This window comes from Nycticebus coucang, chromosome 18 (genome assembly GCF_027406575.1).
Source record: "Nycticebus coucang isolate mNycCou1 chromosome 18, mNycCou1.pri, whole genome shotgun sequence".
Lineage (NCBI taxonomy): Eukaryota > Metazoa > Chordata > Mammalia > Primates > Lorisidae > Nycticebus > Nycticebus coucang.
Window position 1 is genome coordinate 25,513,169 of NC_069797.1, and position 19,500 is coordinate 25,532,668.

Sequence of the window (19,500 nt, forward strand, 5' to 3'; positions counted from 1 at the left end):
CCCAGGGCCATAAAGTGAGACTCTGTCTCTACAAAAAAAAAAAAAAAAAAATGAAGGCATAGGTATTGTCTGTCATTTTTTTTTTTCCCCTTGAGAGTCTCACTATGTCCCCCTGGGTAGAGTGCTATGGTGTCACAGCTCACAGCAACCTCAAACTCTTGGGCCTAAGCGATTCTCTTGGCTCAGACTCCCAAGTAGCTGGGACTACAGGTGCCCACCACAAACACCCAGCTCTTTTTGGTTGAAGTTGTCATTGTTGATTGGCAGGCCCAGGCTCGATTTGAACTTGCCAGCTCTGGTGTATGTGGCTGGCGTCCTAGCCACTGAGGTACAGGCGCTGAGCCTTGTCTGTGATTTTCATTGCTGTACCGCCATGTCAGGTGCATGCCTGGCACGTGGAAGGTATTCAAAAAATATTTGTTAAGAGAATACACACATAATAGTTATCTGGAATTTAGAAGAACAGGAGAAATACTGATGTTTTGAGATTGAAAATAAGCTTTAGAATTCTACCTATTCACAAATTTTAGACTCTACATAGATATGAATGAAATATACATAAATATTGATGCTGGTTATTTATGGAGTTTGGTTAGAAATTTTTTTTTTTTTGGAGACAGCGTCTCACTTTGTTGCACTTGGTAGAGTGCTGTGACGTCACAGCTCACAGCAACCTCAAACTCATGGGCTTAAGCGATTCTCTTGCCTCACCCTCCCAAGTAACTGGGACTATAGGCATCCACCACAGTGCCCAACTATTTTTTTCCAGGGAGTGGTCTCGCTTTGGCTCAGACTGGTCTCAAGCTCATGAGCTCAGGCAATTCACCTCTCTTGGCCTCCCAGAGGGCTAGGATTATAGGCATGAGCCACTGCACCAGGCCTTGTTTGAAAATATTTTTTACACCCAAGAAATTCTAAACTCTTTTAAAAAGATCCCCTGCCAGGAGCACTTTGGGATCCCAAGATGTGTGAATTGCTTGAGCTCAGGAATTTGAGACCATTGTGAGCAAGAGCAAGATCCTATCTCTAAAAATAGCCAAGTATTGTGGCAGGCGCCTGTAGTCCCAGCTACTTGGGAGGCTGAGACCAGAGAATCACTTGAGCCCAGGAGTTTGAGGTTGCTGTGAGCTATGATGTCACAGTGCTCTACCAAGGGCAACATGGTGAATCTCTGTCTAAAAAAAAAAAACAATAACCATAATAAAATAAAATATGGCTCGGCACCCGTAACTCAGTGAGTATGGCACTGGCCACATACACCAAGGGTGGTGGGTTTGAGCCCGGCCCAGGCCTGCTAAACAACAATGACATCTGCAACCAAAAAATAGCTGGGTGTTGTGGCGGGCGCCTGTAGTCCCAGCTACTCAGGAGGCTGAGGCAAGAGAATTGCTTAGGCCCAAGAGTTTGAGGTTGCTGTGAGCTGTGATGCCACAGCACTCTACCAACGGTGACACACTGAGACTCTGTCTCAAAAAAAGAAAAAAATAATACTAAAATTTATTTTATAGTATTTTATAGTAGTATTTTATTTTATAGTAGTATAAAAATAGGCTGGGCACCTGTAGCTCAGTGGTTAGAGTTCCAGCCACATGCTCCAAAGCTGGTGGGTTTGAACCCGGCACAGACCTGCTAAACAAACAAACAAACAAAAACAGGGTGTTGTGGTAGGCGCTTATACTCCCAGCTACTCGTGAGGCTGAGGCAAGAGAATCGCTTGAGCCCAGGAGTTTGAGGTTGCTGTGAGCTATGACGCAACTGCGCTCTACCAAGAGTGACAAAGTGAGACTCTTGTCTCAATTGAAAAGAAAAGAAAATATTCTCCCCAAAGTATGCTTTTTTTCCACAGTGGGGAAATTTTCTTATAAACGATGGGTTTTACTAGTAGGACGCATCTATGTATTGCACAAATGAATTAGTGGAGTAAGACCTCAACTTTTCTTATAGGGGTCAAGTAATATTTTACTTTTTGCTGAACTATTTCAGAGTAAAATATAGTTATGTGCATACATGTCTCCTGTAAATAAGTAGGTTATTATTTGTGACTTGAATTTTACAGTGGATTTATAGAAAAAGAGATCTCATGTCATACGTTGATATACGACAACATGCTCATGTCACATATGGCCATATGCATGACAACATATATGTTGAATGTTTATGTTTTATTTTGGTTTTTTGAGACAGGGGCTTACTCTGTTGCCAGAGCTAGAGTGTAGTGGCATCATCATAGCTTATGCAGCCTCAAACTCCTGGGCTCTACTGTCCTTCTGCCTCCTGAATAGCTGGGACTACAGACTGCCACTATACAGGCTTGCACCAGTTAAAAATTTTTTTTTTTTTTCTTTTTTTGTAGAGACAGAGTCTCACTTCATGGCCCTCGGTAGAGTGCCGTGGCATCACACAGCTCACAGCAACCTCCAACTCCTGGGCTTACGTGATTCTCTTGCCTCAGCCTCCCGAGTAGCTGGGACTACAGGCGCCTGCCACAACGCCCGGCTATTTTTTGGTTGCAGTTTGGCCGGGGCCAGGTTTGAACCCGCCACCCTCGGTATATGGGGCCGGCGCCTTACTGACTGAGCCACAGGCGCCGCCCCAATTTTTTCTATTTTTAGTAGAGACATGGTCTTGCCCATACTCAGGCTGATCGTGAACTCCTAACTGCAGGCTATTCTTTCCACCTTGGCATCTTGGAGTGTGCTAGGATTACAGACTTCAGCCACTGTGCCCAGCCTTAATGTCAAATATGTGGAGAAGTTTTCATTGGCAATGTAACATGTTCCTTTTGTACTCCTTTCTCTGAAAATATAATTTTGCCTTTATAGCATTTTAAAAGTAAATTATCACTTTCATTTTCCTAGAAAAATCTTCATAGACTTTTTTACTATCACCATTTAAGTCAGTAAATTAGTGGGGAAATTGGGAAACCAACACTTAAAAATTCTCAGTTGCTGGCTCTGTGCCTGTAGCTCAGCAGCTAGGGCGCCAGCCACATACACCAGAGCCGGTGGATTCGACCCTAGCCTGGGCCTGCCAGACAACAATGACAACTACAGACAAAAAATAGCCATGTGTTGTGGCGGGTACCTATAGTCCCAGCTACTTGGGAGGCTGAGGCAAGAGAATCGCTTCAGGCCAAGAGTTTGAGGTTGCTGTGAGCTTTGATGGTACAGCACTCTACCGAGGGCAACGTAGTAAAACTCTCTCAAAAAAAAAGAAAAGAAAAGAAAACCTCCATTGCTGGTATTTTTTTTTTTGTAGAGACAGAGTCCCACTTTATGGCCCTCGGGTAGAGTGCTGTGGCCTCACACAGCTCACAGCAACCTCCAACTCCTGGGCTTAGGCGATTCTCTTGCCTCAGCCTCCCGAGTTGCTGGGACTACAGGTGCCCACCACAACGCCCAGCTATTGTTGCTGGTATTTTGGATCATATACTTTCTGCAAATGAAGAATAGATCCAATAGTTACCATTTATTCATTCACATTTTACGTACTAATCACCATCTACATGCCAGATTATATCTTAAAGTTTCTTATGTAAATAAAAAGATAGGTTACATTTCTGTTGGATTTATCAAGTGTATCCTGAGTATTTGGTTAAATCCTATAGTCTTCCTAGGTCAGTAGATTCCATTTTGGAAATTCACTTCTGTATATATGTAGTGTTTTATATAATGGTTCTGTATGAATTAGGATCATATTTTAACACATGTATAATTAACAATATATTAAATAAGTCTTCTCTAATTTTACAGTTGATAAGAATGGTGATGTGTGCATTTCTATTCTTCATGAGCCTGGGGAAGATAAATATGGTTATGAAAAGCCAGAGGAACGCTGGCTCCCTATCCATACCGTGGAAACCATCATGATTAGTGTCATTTCTATGCTGGCAGACCCTAATGGAGATTCACCTGCTAATGTCGATGCTGCGGTAAGGAGTCCCAGGTGTCCTTTTCACTCTCTGTTAATAAACTTAACTTGGGGCGGTGCCTGTGGCTCAGCGGGTAGGGCGCCGGTCCCATATGCCGGAGGTGGCGGGTTCAAACCCAGCCCCGGCCAAATTAAAAAAAAAATAAATAAATAAAAAAAAATAAAACTTAACTTGAACTACAGCATATCCAAGTATGTGTGTGTGTGTATGTATATATCCCTGCTATTTATTTTTGACAAAATTGTTTATATATTATGTACAACATGATTTGAAATATCTATACATTGTGGAATGGCAAATTCAAGTTAATTAACCTATAAAGTTTCACACCATTTTTTTGTTCTGAGAACACTAAAATTTACTCTCAGCAGTTTTCATGAATGCAGTACCTTGTCATTAGCTATATTTACCATGTTGTAACAATTTGTTAAGGGAGACATAATATAAAAGGATATAAATTGTGACATCAGAATTTAAACTGGGATAGGAGGGGGTAGAGTACAAGTGTAGAGTTTTGTTTGTTTGTGACTGTCTCACTTTGTCGCCATTGGTAGAGTACTGTGCCATCACAGATCATACAACCTCCAACTCTTAGGTTCAAGTGATTCTCTTGTATTAGCCTCCCAAATAGCTGGAGTATAGGCGCCTACCACAACACATAGCTTTTTTTTTTTTTTTTTTTGCAGTTTTTGGCTGGGGCTGGGTTTGAACCCCCCACCTCCAGCATATGGGGCCAGTGCCCTACTCCTTTAAGCCACAGGCGCTGCCCAACACATAGCTATTTTTAGAGATGGAGGTCTCTCTCTTGCTCAGGCTGGTTTTGAACCTGTGAACTCAGGCAATCCACTCATCTTCGCCTCTGAGAATGCTGGAATTACAGGCGTGAGCCACCATGCCGGGCCAGTGTAGAGTTTTTATTTTTTATTTATTTATTTATTTATTTTTGTTGTTGTTGTTGTTTGGTTTTTGGCCGGGGCTAGGTTTGAACCTGCCACCTCCGGCATATGGGACTGGCGCCCTACTCCTTGAGCCACAGGCGCCGCCCATAGTGTAGAGTTTTTAAATGCAATGAAAGTAGACTGGGTGTGGTGGCTCATGCCTGTAAATCCTAGTAGTCTGGGAAACCAAAGTGGGTGGGTTGCCTGAGCTCACAAGTTTGAGACCAGCCTGAGCAAGAGCGAGCTACAGGTGCTGCCCCCTAATATTGTTCTTCTTTTTTTTTTTTTTGTAGAGACAGAGTCTCACTTTATGGCCCTCGGTAGAGTGCCATGGCCTCACACAGCTCACAGCAACCTCCAACTCCTGGGCTTAAGCGATTCTCTTGCCTCAGCCTCCCGAGTCTTAATATTGTTCTTTATAGCTGCTCTTCTCTGAACTAATACCTCTTAAAGTTTTATATTTTATTTTATTTATTTATTTTTTATTTTTTATTTTTTTGAGGGAGAGTCTCAATTCATTACCCTGAGTAGAGTGCACTGGTGTCGTCAAAGCTCACAGCAACCTCTAACTCCTGGGCTTAAGCAATCCTCTTGCCTTAGCCTCCTGAGTATCTGGGACAACAGGTACCCACCATGAAGCCTAATGTTTCTATTTTTAGTACAAATGGGGTCTCGCTCTTGCTCAACTTGGTCTTGAACTACTAGACTCAGGCAATCCACCGGCCTCTGCCTCCCAGAGTGTTAGGATTACAGGCAAGACCCACTTGGCCCCGCTGCCTCTTAAATTAAAAAAAAAAAGAAAAACCTGGCTTGGGCTTAGCGCATGTAGCTCAGCGTCTAGGGCGCCAGCCACATACAACAGAGCTGAGGGGTTCGAATCCAGCCCAGGCCTGCCAAACAACAACTACAACCAAAAACTAGCCGGGCATTGTGGTGGGCGCCTGTAGTCCCAGCTACGTGGGAGTCTGAGGCAAAAGAATCACTTAAGCCCAAGAGTTTGAGGTTGCTATAAGCTATGATGCCTCCAAAAAAAAAAAAAAAAATTCTAATATGGTCATTTTAATAGTGTCTCAGTAGAGCTAAGAGATAAGCATATATACCTTTTGCTACATTGGATTAATAATTTCCCCATGGGGCAGCGCCTGTGGCTCAGTCGGTAAGGCGCCAGCCCCATATACCGAGGGTGGCAGGTTCAAACCCGGCCCTGGCTGAACTGCAACCAAAAAATAGGTGGGCGTTGTGGCGGGCGCCTGTAGTCCCAGCTGCTCGGGAGGCTGAGGCAAGAGAATCGCTTAAGCCCAGGAGTTGGAGGTTGCTGTGAGCTGTGTGATGCCACGGCACTCTACTGAGGGCCATAAAGTGAGAGACTCTCTCTCTACAAAAAAAAAAAAAATAAAATAATTTCCCTCTGTATAAAATGGGGTAGTCCATAGTGCCTGGCACAGTGGACTTAATGAATGGTAGATATTTTAGCTATTCCTATTTGGAACTGTCATTTGCCAGTCCGCCTTTCATGTAGAAATCACCCACTCCCACTCTTGGCTTTGTCACCAGAAAATATCTTTTACCTGTATATAATCCTGTCTTGATTCCTTTTTCCCTTTCTGCCATTGAACTGAGTCTTTTCATTTTTTTACCTACTTTATTGTAATAGCTTTCAGACTTCTCTCTACTTGTGATTTTTTTTTTTTTTTTTTTTTTTAGTTAGTCCCTTCTTCCTTTAACTGGAATTGTTCTTTTCTTCCATTTACTTAAAAATGACAATGAAGCCAGGCATGGAGGGTCATGTGATGCCTTGGATTGCCTAAGCTCACAGGTTTGAGACCAGCCTGAGCAAGAGCAAGACACCATGTTTAAAAATAGCTGGGCATTGTGGCGGATGGCTGTAGTCCCAGCTATTTGGAAGGCTGAGGCAAGAGAATTGCTTGTGCCCAAGAGTTTGAGGTTGTTGTGAGCTATGACACTATAGCACTCTACTGAGGGTGAAAGTAAGACTCTGTCTTGGTAAAATAAAAATAAAAATGACAATGAAATAATTACAGATACAAAACAAAAAACAAACAAAAGGATAAAATAATTACAGAAAACATTTGATTCATTAATATTTTAGCAAAATCTAAAAGAATATTCTTCTACATAATCACAATAGTATATTATTGCTAACCACATTTACTATAATTACCTATTATATTCAGATGCCCAATTTACATTAATATTTCCCCATTGTCTCACAGAATGTTTAAAACTTCCTTTCCCAGATCTAGCAATGATGGAGATATTTGCTCATCTCCTGGCCTAGAAGTTTCCTTCTTCCATAGTTCTGTGATAATCTCTATATGTGTCAATGTTATTGTTTATCTCACAGGTTTGTTAGTATGTCTTCCTTTAAGGGCAACCATTGTTTTTGTTTGTTTGTTTGTGACAGAGTTTCACTATGTTGCCCTCAGTAGGGTGCTGTGGTGTCACAGCTCACAGCAACCTCAAACTCCTGGGCTTAAGAAAGTCTCTTGCCTCAGCCTTCCAAGTAGCTGGGACTATAAGCGCCTGCCCATTTTTTTGTTGCAGTTGTTTAACTGGCCTGGCCCGGGTTTGAACCCGCCAACTTCCATGTATGTGGCTGGCGCCATAACCACTGTACTACGAGCCACAACCATTGTTTTTTAAATCTCTTTCTTTCTGAGGGCAGGGATTAAAGCTTTCTATAATGCTCAGTGTCCCTAAATGGATGATGTATTTAAAAAAAAAAAAAAAAAAGAAAGTCGGCTGGCCATTTGTTAAGAACTTCCTGCTGGTTACATGCTAGGTAAAAGGAGCTCTTCCATTTTCATGTGCCCGACAGTGACAGTGATCATTGTCAACTCTTTGCCCTTACACTAGAAATAGTACTTAATATTTCTCAATATGGTGCATCCCATCCATCTGCCTCATATTGGAGAAACTTTTATGGTTTTATTTTCTTCTGTTTCCTGTAGGGAGTACTGGTAATCCTTCAGATAGTCTGAATGTCTTATTTGTGAATTGTAGCTTTTCCTTATAATACAAAACTATAAATGTACTTTGTGGCCTGTTTTTTTCTTTTTTTTTTTTTAAAGAAATTTTTTTTCCTGTAGCAGTAATTTACATAAAAGATTTCTGCTTATGTTTTCCAGCAGAGTGCCTTACAAAAATGTTTTGTGACTGCAGGGGATTCAATTCAAAATTAAAATAGGTATTTGAGATTATAAAGAAGAGTTTGCATAAAATCATTTGTTATTATTTTGTATCTACAGAAAGAATGGAGGGAAGACAGAAATGGAGAATTTAAAAGAAAAGTTGCTCGCTGTGTAAGAAAAAGCCAAGAGACTGCTTTTGAGTGACATTTATTTAGCAGCTAGAAACTTCACTTATTTCAGGGTAAGTTTATTTTACAAATTCTAACGTTTGCTAAAATTTTTGTGTCGTATAAGTTTTGGGGAATTGTGCGATTTGGGTATTTGAATTGCTTTATCTGACTGTTTTAGGTCAGCACCATTTATTTAGATTATCATTCAGGTAATTCAGTTTTTACATGTAGTCTTTCTAGAAAAAGAATGATAAACCTTTTCTGAACCAAGGCCTTTTTTCTGTTTAAAATAATTGTTTCTCAAAAGGAAGAGGAATAGATTTGCTAAAAAAGCTAATGCAGTTTAAAGCTGGGCCCTCACTACTAAAGACCAGGTCTCCTGAGTTTAGGTGTTTAATGATGTTCAGCAGTCAATCCTCTCTGCTGGTTTTTCTTTATAATCTCACATAGAAACAGTTCATAAAGATTTTGTGGCTTTGTCAGTGTTTATATCACAGGGGAATGATTACTGAATGCCCAAAGAAGAGTTATTGGCCGGGGATTAATTTGGGTGTGGTATAGTCTTTTGAAAAACACTTAAGTAACACTACCTTAAAGTTACAGTACCTATTTTATAACATTGTCTCTAGAGTTTTGGTATGTCTTTAGATTTTCTGTAAAATCATACATGCACATATGTGTTATCTGTGCACAAATAGTAGAACCTCATTCTGATGAAGGCAATATTACTTGGTACCTTTCATATTATTTGGTACAATCCTTTTGAAAAGAAATTTAGCAGTAGTTCTGCCTCTTATGATCTATTCCAGATCTGCCCTAGGAAGGTAGTCTAATTTATGGAAATAGGCATTTTTAGAGCCACAGATTGAGTCACAGCTTTGTTTCTCCCCAAAACAGAACTTTTGGTATGGTTGAATTTGGGTGGTTGGGCTTTAAAAGACACCAAACTTTGAATATGTCTGGTAGGAGTTAAAATTTGCCATAACTCTCTCTCTCTCTCTTTTTTTTTTTTTCCTTTATTTTTGTTGAGACAGGGTCTAGGGTACAGTGGCGTCATCATAGCTCACAGCACCCTCAAACTCTTGAGCTCAAGTGATTCTCCTGTCTCAGCCTCCTGAATAGCAGGGACTACAGGCATGTACCACTGTGCCTGGCTAATTTTTCTGTTTGTCGTAGAAATGCAATTTCACTCTTGCTCAGACTGGTCCCAGGCTGATCCTCCTGCCTCAGCCTTCCAGAGTGTTAGGATTATAGGCAAGAACCACCATGCCCAGCCTGCTATAACTGTTAAGTACATTTGGACCCTCTGTCAGGAGCTTAAAATTTAAACCCTTGAATTCCCAGTCATCTTGTGTTTGAGTTGTTTTGCCCAGAATTGTGCTTGGCAGTAGACACAGATTTCTAGGTTCCTTGGAACACTTGACCCAAACGTGTAATTGAAGAAATTGTTGCTTTCAGGCCAAGGTGCAGTGGCTCAACGCCTATAATCCTAGCACTCTGGGAGGCCGAGGTGGTTGGACAGCTTGAGCTCAGGAGTTTGACACCACCAGCTTGAGCAAGAGCGAGATCCTGTCTCTAAAAATAGCCAGGCATTGTGGCAGGTGCCTATAGTCCCAGCTACTCAGGAAGCTAAGGGAAAAGAATCGCTTGAGCCCAAGTATTTGAGTTGCTGTAAGCTGTACGCCTCAGCACTCTACCAAGGGTGACAAAGTAAAACTCTTGTCTAAAAAAAAAAAAAAAGAAGAAGAAGAAATAGGTGTTTTCTTTTCTGTTGCCCTCAGCTGCCCTCCCATATTCAAAGCACACATTAATACAAGAAAGGCTCTGAAAAGTCCAGTCATTCAATCAGACTTTTAAAATGTGAACCTAGTGTTTGCCTAACTTTTTGAATAGTCACCTCTGCCATTTATTACCTATGTGACCTTGTCTCACTTTTATAGAGGAAATTCCTTCATGTGATGATTGGGAGCATTGCCTGAGATGAGTTTATAAAGCACTTAGCATGCTGCTTGGGACATAATAAGCACTTGATATGATGACAGTGGTTTTTATTTAGATGTGTTCTTGACTTCCAGTCTAATTGAAGGTATGAGACTAAAAGATACAAAACAATTAGAAACTGTAATTGGGGCGGTGCCTGTAGCTCAGTGGGTAGGGCGCCAGCCACATACACCGAGGCTGGCAGGTTCAAACTCAGACCAGGCCTGCTAACAACAATGACAATTGTGGCGGCGCCTGTGGCTCAAGGAGTAGGGTGCCGGTCCCATATGCTGGAGGTGGAGGGTTCAAACCCAGCCCCAGTCAAAAACCAAAAAAAAAAAAAAAAAAAAAAAATGACAATTGCAACCAAAAAATAGCCAGGCATGTGGTGGATGCCTGTAGTCCCAGCTACTTGGGAGGCTGAGGCAAGAAAATCGTTTAAGCCCAAGAATTTGAGGTTGCTGTGAGCTGTGATACTACAGCACTCTACCCAGGGCAACAGCTTGAGACTCTGTCTCATCAAAAAGAAAAAGAAAATGTAATTGGGATGGAGGGTCATTTGTGGGTAAATCTATGTTGAAAATGGGTTTGAACTGAACCTAGAGAGTTGGATAGAATTTGGCAAGTTGTGAAGTGTGACAGTTATTTTGGCTATTTGTAAATGTCCTTGACTTGAACCTCCCCCCAGTCACATGACTTTTTATTTATTTCTTTTGAGACAGAGTCTCACTGTGTCGCCCTCAGTAGAGTGCTATGGCATCACAGCTCACAGCAACCCGAAACTCTTGGCCTTAAGTGATTCTCTTGCCTCAGCCTCCCAGGTAGCTGGAACTACGGGTGCCCACCACAACACCCAGCTAATTTTTGTTGTTGCAGTTGTCATTGTTGTTTAGTAGGCCCAGACCAGGTTGGAACCTACCAACCCCAGGTTATGTGGCCGGCACCCTAACCATTGAGCTATAGGTATCGAACCCCAAACACTTGACTTTTAAATGATTGTCCCTTTGTGATTCTATTTGTAATATAAGTTGAAAGACATTTGGAATATTGAAAAAATGTAAGTCTGGCCAGGCACGGTGGCTCATGCCTGTAATCCTAGCACTCTGGGAGGCCAAGGTGGGTGGATAGCTTGAGCTCACAAGTTCGAGACAAGCCTGAGCAAAAGTGAGATCCTGTCTCCACTAAAAATAGAAAAACTGGGCAGCGCCTGTGGCTCAGTCGGTAAGGCGCCGGCCCCATATACCGAGGGTGGCAGGTTCATACCCTGCCCTGGCTGAACTGCAACCAAAAAATAGCCGGGCGTTGTGGCAGGTGCCTGTAGTCCCAGCTACTCGGGAGGCTGAAGAAAGAGAATCACTTAAGCCCAGGAGTTGGAGGTTGTTGTGAGCTGTATGATGCCATGGCACTCTACCAAGGGCCATAAAGTGAAACTTTGTCTCTACAAAAAAAAAAAAAAATAGAAAAACTGAGGAAAGAGGATTTTTTAAGCCCAAGAGTTGGAGGTGGTTGTGAGCTATGATGACACAGCACTCTACCCAGGGCAACAGCCTGAGACTGTCTCAAAAGGCTTGGCGCCTGTACCTCAGTGGTTAGGGCACCAGCCACATACTTCAGGGCCAGTGGGTTTGAACCCAGCCCAGGCCTGCTAAAAACAACATTGACAACTACAACAAAAAAATAGCCAGGCATTGTGGCAGCCGCCTGTAGTCCCAGCTACTTGGGAGTCTGAGGTTGCTGTGAGCCATGATGCCACTGCACTCTACTAAGGGCAACATAGTTTGATTAGATCTGAATAAAAAGAAAGAAAGAAAATATAAATCAGTGCTTTCCAGTAGAACTTTGCGCAGTGATGGAGATATTCTATAACCTGTGCTATTCTGTATAGTCGCCACCAGCCCCATCTGACTATTGAGCACTTGAAATGTGGCTAGCACATGTGAGAAACTAAATGTTTTTTTGTTTTTGAGACAGGGTCTTGCTCTGTCGCTTTGGCTATTGTACAGCTGTGTCATCATAGCTCACTGCAACTTCCACCTCCTAGATTCAAGTGATTTAGCCTGAGACTGGTCTTGAAGTTCTGGTCTCAAGCTTTTTTCTCACCACAGCATCCCCAAAGTGTTGGGATTACAGGCATGAGCTACCATGCCCAGACCCATGGTTTTTGTTTAATATCAATTACCATAATTTAGATTTAAAATTAAACAGCCACATGTGCAAAAGTGAGCTTAAAATGAAGTTAAGATTTTTTACCAAATTAATAGAATATAAATAAACATTTCTAATCAATTAGTAATTTTTGAAATATGTAAATTCATTATAAAAATGTTGTTTGTTTTGTTGTAGGTCTCCAATTGAGAAACATGGCACTGTTTTTCCTGCACTCTACCCACCTATTGCTGGACTTCTGTTGTAACAAGTTGGCAGACACTGGCTGGAACTGGGCTGCAATAAAACATGCCAGTTATCAATGCTGACAAGAGCCTAACAAGTGCCAACTTACAGATGATTACGCATTTTGAATTCTAATGAACTGTTTTAACCTTCAGGAAGAATTGTAAAGACCTGTACATAGCACAACATGATCCGGATAATATATATACTGTTCATGTACATCCACAAATACACCTTGTACCAAATAATGCTTTCTTGTAGTAGAATAAGAATCGTGTAAATTCTAAAGATTTTAGCAGGTTTTCTTTCTTATTCATTGTTTTTTATCAGTTTTAAAAGACTCCTTGAAGCATGTGAGATGAAAAGCAATTAGGATTGAACGTTTCCATTTAATTTCCTTAAACCATTGAGGCTTCATTAAACTCTTTTCACTTACTAAACTTTTGTATCTTGTTTTGACACACTCCCCTTTGCTTTTATCTCTTATAGCTGCCAGAAAGTTCTAAAATCATTTAGTTAAAATACTGAAATACTTAATAAGCAATTACTTGATTTTTATTGATGACTTCGGAGTAGTCATCACTAGGTGCTTTGTCCTTTTTGTATTCTAGTTGCACCCATCTCTTGGATTGGATGTAGCAATAACATTTTTTGGCCGTTGAAAGCTCTTGAATCCAGTCATTTCCCCTGAGGACTAATAGAGTTGGTACTTAATTCAACTTACTGAAAATTTTCCCAAACAGTATCAAACTCTGATGTGGTTTTATTTATGCCCTTCAGTTGCCTAATATTAAGGTTGGATAAAGCATGCACAGCTCAGCTACAGGCTTTCTACCTAATTCCTGGATTTGCTACTAAAAATGCTATTTACCCTCATAACCTTCTACTTAGTCCTTAATATTTCTTTGCCTCTATTCTTCTATACCTGCAGATTTTTCTCACCTATTGTACAAAGAAATTGCGATGTATATTTTCATGTAATTTGATTTTGGAATTCTGTCACCTTATGTAGTGAGTTCTTCCAAAATATAATTTTTTTTCAATAATTGTCAAGTTGTTGGCTTTTATTGTATTGAATGAAGGTTATAATGCCGAATGCCAGAGAAGTGCAGTTTAGAAAAATCTCAGGTTGATTCCTTATGCAAACAAACTTAATACTTGAAAATCACATGGCCATGGCAGCATATGTATTGGGTTCTATCTAGATTCTTATATGAATCTAAAACCATTACAAGGTAAATGTGTTGCTATTTGACATGCAGACTCTGTCACTGACATAGTATACTTGGATTTGATTAATGTTTGAGCATACATATATCTCATACCATACAGTTTTCTAAAACAATTTCAGCAAATGGCAAAATGAGCATGTGAAGTGTTAAAGGCAGGCCTAGGCTCTCCTGTGTTTGTCGTGAGGTTGCAGTGGGAGGTAGTCTTTGGTATGTAAAGGATAGAACTTGAGACAGTACCAGATGGGACATGGTGTTTGAGTGTGAGAATAAGTGAGAACACTGGTGCATTTTTGCTCTGTGGGGTTTGGAGAAATGCTTTGGCAGAAGAGTGAAAAGATTCCTGCCAATAGCTCATACCTCTGCAAACTTTGTCCTTTTTAAAGCAGAAATAAAATGATGGAGGATGTATTTACAGTAGAGAGTGAATTTTCTAAATCCTAGTCTGTTCTCCACTCTGAAGCATTGTAAAACCCCATAAACATAAAAACCCATAAATATGTAGTGACTGTAAAAATTCTTTGATTCTTTGGAGCCAAATTTTCTTCAAGAACTTTATAATTTGTTTTTCAAAGACCCTATAGAAATTATTGACCCCAATTATTGAAATGCCAGCACTGCACACCTACAAGTGACTTGGAATGCAGTCCCTTTACTCTTAAATCAGAAATTTTCAGATGGTATTTGCTGTGGCAGAATGGAGCTAGAATTTTACTATCCTTTAGCTATCATTCTGCTAACAAAATTAAAACCTGGATTTGATTCTTCAGCAAGTAGCAAATGACCTAGTAACTCAGGGACAACTATTTTTGAACTGTTAAGTGCCACTTTAATGCAGTTTTACTTTGTTATAACCATGTGGTTTTTTAGGACTAGTTCTAGGGGAGCGGAAAGGAGAGCCAGGAATGAGTGCATCTCTTTTCACTCTCTGTTCCACCTGGTGCCCTGACTGTGCTACATACTGAAACACAGGCCTGGAAAGATGTTAGACTTTTTTTTCCTCTGTCAGAGATGTCATCTGTGCCTTTCCCAGTGTTCATCTGAAAATGTGAACTTAAATGCCTCCACATTTTAAATTAAACCACACTCAGATGACACTGAACCAGGTGGCTTTTGTCCCACCAGGACCTCATCATTAGTGTGAGGTGATTCTTCTCTGCTTTAGGAAAAGGATTTTTCCCCCCTTACCCTTGTGCCAACCACCAACATCTACATAGTCTGAAGGACTGTAGAACTGTTGGCTATTTCCTAAATTTATTCCAAGTTCTTGTAGAGGCTTATAAGTTTTTCAGTCTGTGGTCATGATGGGATGGATGGTCTCAGCGGCTTTCTGGCCTCTTTTGAGTTTAAAATCTATATGAAGTGATTTCCTTGTCATTACAAGGTAATATGCTTGTCAAGTTATTCCACTAGTTCTGTGATCATTTGATTGTCATAGTATCTTCAATGGCCTTCATTCTCAGTTGTGAAATTTTATATGCTCACTCACCCCCTACAGATCTGCCCGCTTTGGGTTGTGGTGCCTGTGTATCTTTGCCCATCTGGTCTCCAGTTGGTGGAATTACCTTTTTTGTACTGCCACTTCTCAGCATCTTTGAAATTTGACATAATGTTGCTTCATTCCAGTTTTTTTTTTTTTTTTTTTTAGTTCTGTAATTTGTTGATTGTATTTAACTGTGAGTTCTGTTGTGATGTTTACTGTATTGTAAAGCACCTCAATCATGTGATGGGTGCTCTATAAATCAATAAATGATGACTTAGAGGCTGTATCATGGGCTATTTTGGTTTTAGGATGCAGGTCTCAAAAGCAAATTTGTGGGATTCTTTCTGTATAAATAGCATGTGAAACCAAAGGGTCCACAGGGGAACTTTGATAAAGAATTTCACAAACTGTATTAAGGAACCAGAGGATGGGAAGTTAACTTGACTTCAAACTTGGTACAATGCTCTTTAAAATTTCTAATACATGGCCATCCCCCTTCTCAATCAATTTTTCTGCATTTGGGATTTAGAAACTTAAGATTGAGCACATATTAGAACATTATTGGGGATTTTGTCTTTGGTCTAAACTGGCTCTACCATAAAGATAAGCTAAAGGATGAGAAATACAGACTGAAATGTGACCTGGAAGAGACCACAGATGGCATCATCTCAATCACTACCCCTCTCTGAATAGATAGAGAAACTGGCCAAATACCTGCCCAGGGTCACTTATTAAGTTAGTGGTAAAAGAGGCAAGACTGAGTACTTTTTTTGTTGTTGTTTACACTATCAACATCCAGATTTTTATCTTCAATCCTTATAAATACAGTAGAACCTCCATAGTTGACCACTACCCTACATTGACCAGCTCCTTAAGTTGACTTTTTTTTTTGAGACAGTGTCACTTTGTCACCCTCGATAGAGTGCTATGGCATCATAGCTCACAGCAACCTCAAACTCTTGGGCTTAAATGATCCTCTTGCCTCAGCCTCCCAAGTAGCTGGGACTACAGGAGCCTGCCACAACACCTGGCTATTTTTTTAGAGATGTGGTCTCATTCTTGCTGGGTTTTATTTATTTTTTATTTTTTTCTGTTCAGCAGGCCCAGGCTGGGTTCCATCCTACCAACCCTGGTGCATGGGCCAGCGCTCTTAACCATTGAGCTATGAGCACCCAGCCAAGTTGACTTAATTTTTGTCAGTACACTTGCCCTAGTTCCTTAGGTTAACCATCTCCATAAGTTGACCAGTTTGTACAGAGAGGTTGTTCTATAGTTCATATAAATCTAGTGTTTGGTGTTGAAAGCCTGTTTGTCTTGATACAAGTTGCCAGTGGTGGTTCAGCCATCTTAAAATGGAGACAAGATAGAGGTGGTGACTCATACCTGTATTCCCTGCACTTTGGGAGGCCAAGCTGGGAGGCTTTCTTGAGGCCAGGAGTTTAAGACTAGCTTTGGCAACATAGTGAAATGTACATTTTTACAAAATAAATGAAAAAATTACCTGGGTGTAGAGGCTCGAGCCTGTGGTTCTAACTACACAGGAGGCTGAGGCAGGATTGCTTGAAGCCAGGAGTTTGAGATTGCAGTGAGCTATGATTGTGCCATTGCACTCCGGCCTGGGTGACAGAGCAAGATCCTGTCTCAAATAAGGAAGCCAAAAAAAAAAAAAGGAAAAAACTTGAATCAGAGCTAAAGTAGAAACAAAATCCTTTCTTTTCTTTCTTTTTTTTTTTTTTTAAGACAGAGCCTTAAGCTGTCACCCTGGGTAGAGTGCCATAGCATCACAGCTCACAGCAACTTCCAACTCCTGGGCTCAAGAGAGTCTCCTGCCTCCACCTCCCAAGTAGCTGGGACTACAGATGCCTGCCACAATGCCCGGCTATTTTTTGGTTGCAGCCATTGTTCTTTGGCGGGCCCAGGCTGGATTTGAACCTGCCAGCTCAGGTGTATGTGGCTGGCGCCTTAGCGGCTTGAGCCACAGGTGCCAGCCGACAAAATCCTTTCTACTAGCAGTTTTGGGAAGATTGGGGATTATTTCCAAAGTTTGTATCAGTTTATGCATAATCATCTATTCATGGTATATAGCTAACATTTGCATAGCACTTAAAATGCAAATGAATGGGTTTTTGTCTGTATTTACTGTGGGCAAGGCACTAGGCTTCTAGGAAGGACCAGTTGATTTTCTGCCCTTCATAAACATAGGGTGAATAACCACTTCATGAAATTAAACTCTGCTTCTGGAGGCTCACCACCCACAAGAAGATTCAGTGTGCAGAGCTGGTTATTCCCCAGCTATGGTATTTCTGCTGGTTCAGTTTCAGATGTGGGATTAGGTTTTTTGGCTTGGTGGCACTGTACACTAAGCTTAAGTGAATTGAGTAAAGAATCGTGGGTGACGCCTGTGGCTCAAAGGGATAGGGCGCCGGCCCCATATGCTGGAGGTGGTGGGTTCAAACACAGCCCCGGCCAAAAAACTGCAAAAAAAAAGAATCGTGTTCACAGGTAAATAAACTCAAGGAAAAGGAAAAGATTTTCACATAAAGCAGCCAGATACACCTTCTAAAATATAAGAGCTGCACAGAAAGTCCTAGGCCAGAAACTTGATTTCCTCCCTCTTCTCAGCAGTATCCATCAGGAATAAATATAATACCCTTGGGCGGCGCCTGTGGCTCAGTAAGCAGGGCGCCGGCCCCATATGCAGAGGGTGGCAGGTTCAAGCCCGGTCCCGGCCAAACTGCACCAAAAAAATAGCCGGGCGTTGCGGCGGGCGCCTGTAGTCCCAGCTACTCGGGAGGCTGAGGCAGGAGAATCGCCTAGGCCCAGGAGTTGGAGGTTGCTGTGAGCTGTGTGAGGCCACGGCACTCTACCGAGGGCGATAAAGTGAAACTCTGTCTCTACAAAAAAAAAAAAATAATAATAAATAAATATAATATCCTGTTTTCCTGAAAATAAGACATCCTCCGAAAATAAGACCTACTTACAAGAAAGATAAGACGTCCCCTGAAAATAAGACCTAGCGCATCTTTGGGAGCAAACCTTAATATAAGACACTGTCTTATTTTCGGGGAAACAGGGTAGCACTTGTATGTTCACAATGACATCTCATTTATTTATTCCTAACACTGAAAATCAAATTATTTACTAAGCCTCTGCCTGTGGCAAGCTTGTGCTATGTGTGTTTCATAAAAGACCTAGCCAAATCTTATAGGGATCCTCCAAGGTAATAATTTCTCATGAGGCTAGGCACCTGTGCTCAGTGGTTAGCATGCTGGCCCTATGCACTAGGGGTGGTGGGTTCTGTGACCCAAGCCTGCTTAACAAAAAATAATTTCCTATGGGGAAATAGATTAAGATTAATTTGCCAAGGCTGCAAAGCAAGCTAAGTTGTATGGATGGGATTTAGTTCCAACACCTTCATTAGATATGGGGTGCTGTTAACTCTTATTTACAGATGAGGGAAACACAGGTCAGGAACACTGACTTTTCAGGGTCACATAGAGAGTGGACCAGTATAGAGATTTCCTCCCCTTCCCTGCTATTATATCTCACTGCCTTCCCAGAATTCATTCACTTGTGCTCCTGAACTTGAGACAGATAGCATTTACTCCCTTTTGTACTTCATTTTCCTTCACTAAGACAACATCATGCTAAATTCCTCTTAATCTCATAGCAAAACCTAAACTGGGCCTAAGATGAAAAGTGTTCAGGGGCAGCGCCTGTGGCTCAGGTGGTGGGGCGCTGGCCCCATATACCTAGGGTGGCGGTTTCAAACCCGGCCCCAGCTGTACTGTAACCAAGAAATGGCTGGGCGTTGTTGCGGGCGCCTGTAGTCCCAGCTACTTGGGAGGCTGAGGCAGGAGAATCACTTAAGCCCAGGAGTTGGAGGTTGCTGTGAGCTGTGTGATGCCATGGCACTCTGCTGAGGGCCATAAAGTGAGACTCTGTCTCTACAAAAAAAAAAGAAAGAAAGAAAAGTGTTCAGGTGCTTAGACTTTGCAAAATGTATGCATTTCAGGTTATAGCTAACGTAGCTCCTACCAAGCCTGTTGAGTATTATATGTACCCTGTTTTCCCGAAAATAAGACATCCTCCGAAAATAAGACCTACTTATAGGAACGATAAGACGTCCCCTGAAAATAAGACCTAGCGCATCTTTGGGGGCACACCTTAAAATAACTGTCTTATTTTCAGGGAAACAGGGTAGTTCACAAAGTACTACAAATGCT

The 19,500-nt window shown here is 41.3% G+C and overlaps 1 protein-coding gene across 1 annotated transcript in view; it reads left to right on the top strand.

Annotated features, from left to right (window-relative positions):
- UBE2G1 (ubiquitin conjugating enzyme E2 G1) overlaps positions 1-15,560 on the top strand; it is a 113,464-nt gene extending 97,904 nt beyond the window's left edge. Inside the window, exons 4-6 of the mRNA XM_053570339.1 lie at positions 3,753-3,931; positions 8,139-8,262; positions 12,515-15,560. Of these exons, the coding sequence (XP_053426314.1) occupies positions 3,753-3,931; positions 8,139-8,225 (266 nt within the window). The 3' untranslated portion in view covers positions 8,226-8,262; positions 12,515-15,560. The remainder of the gene's footprint in view (positions 1-3,752; positions 3,932-8,138; positions 8,263-12,514) is intronic.
- Positions 15,561-19,500: the final 3,940 nt, after the last annotated feature.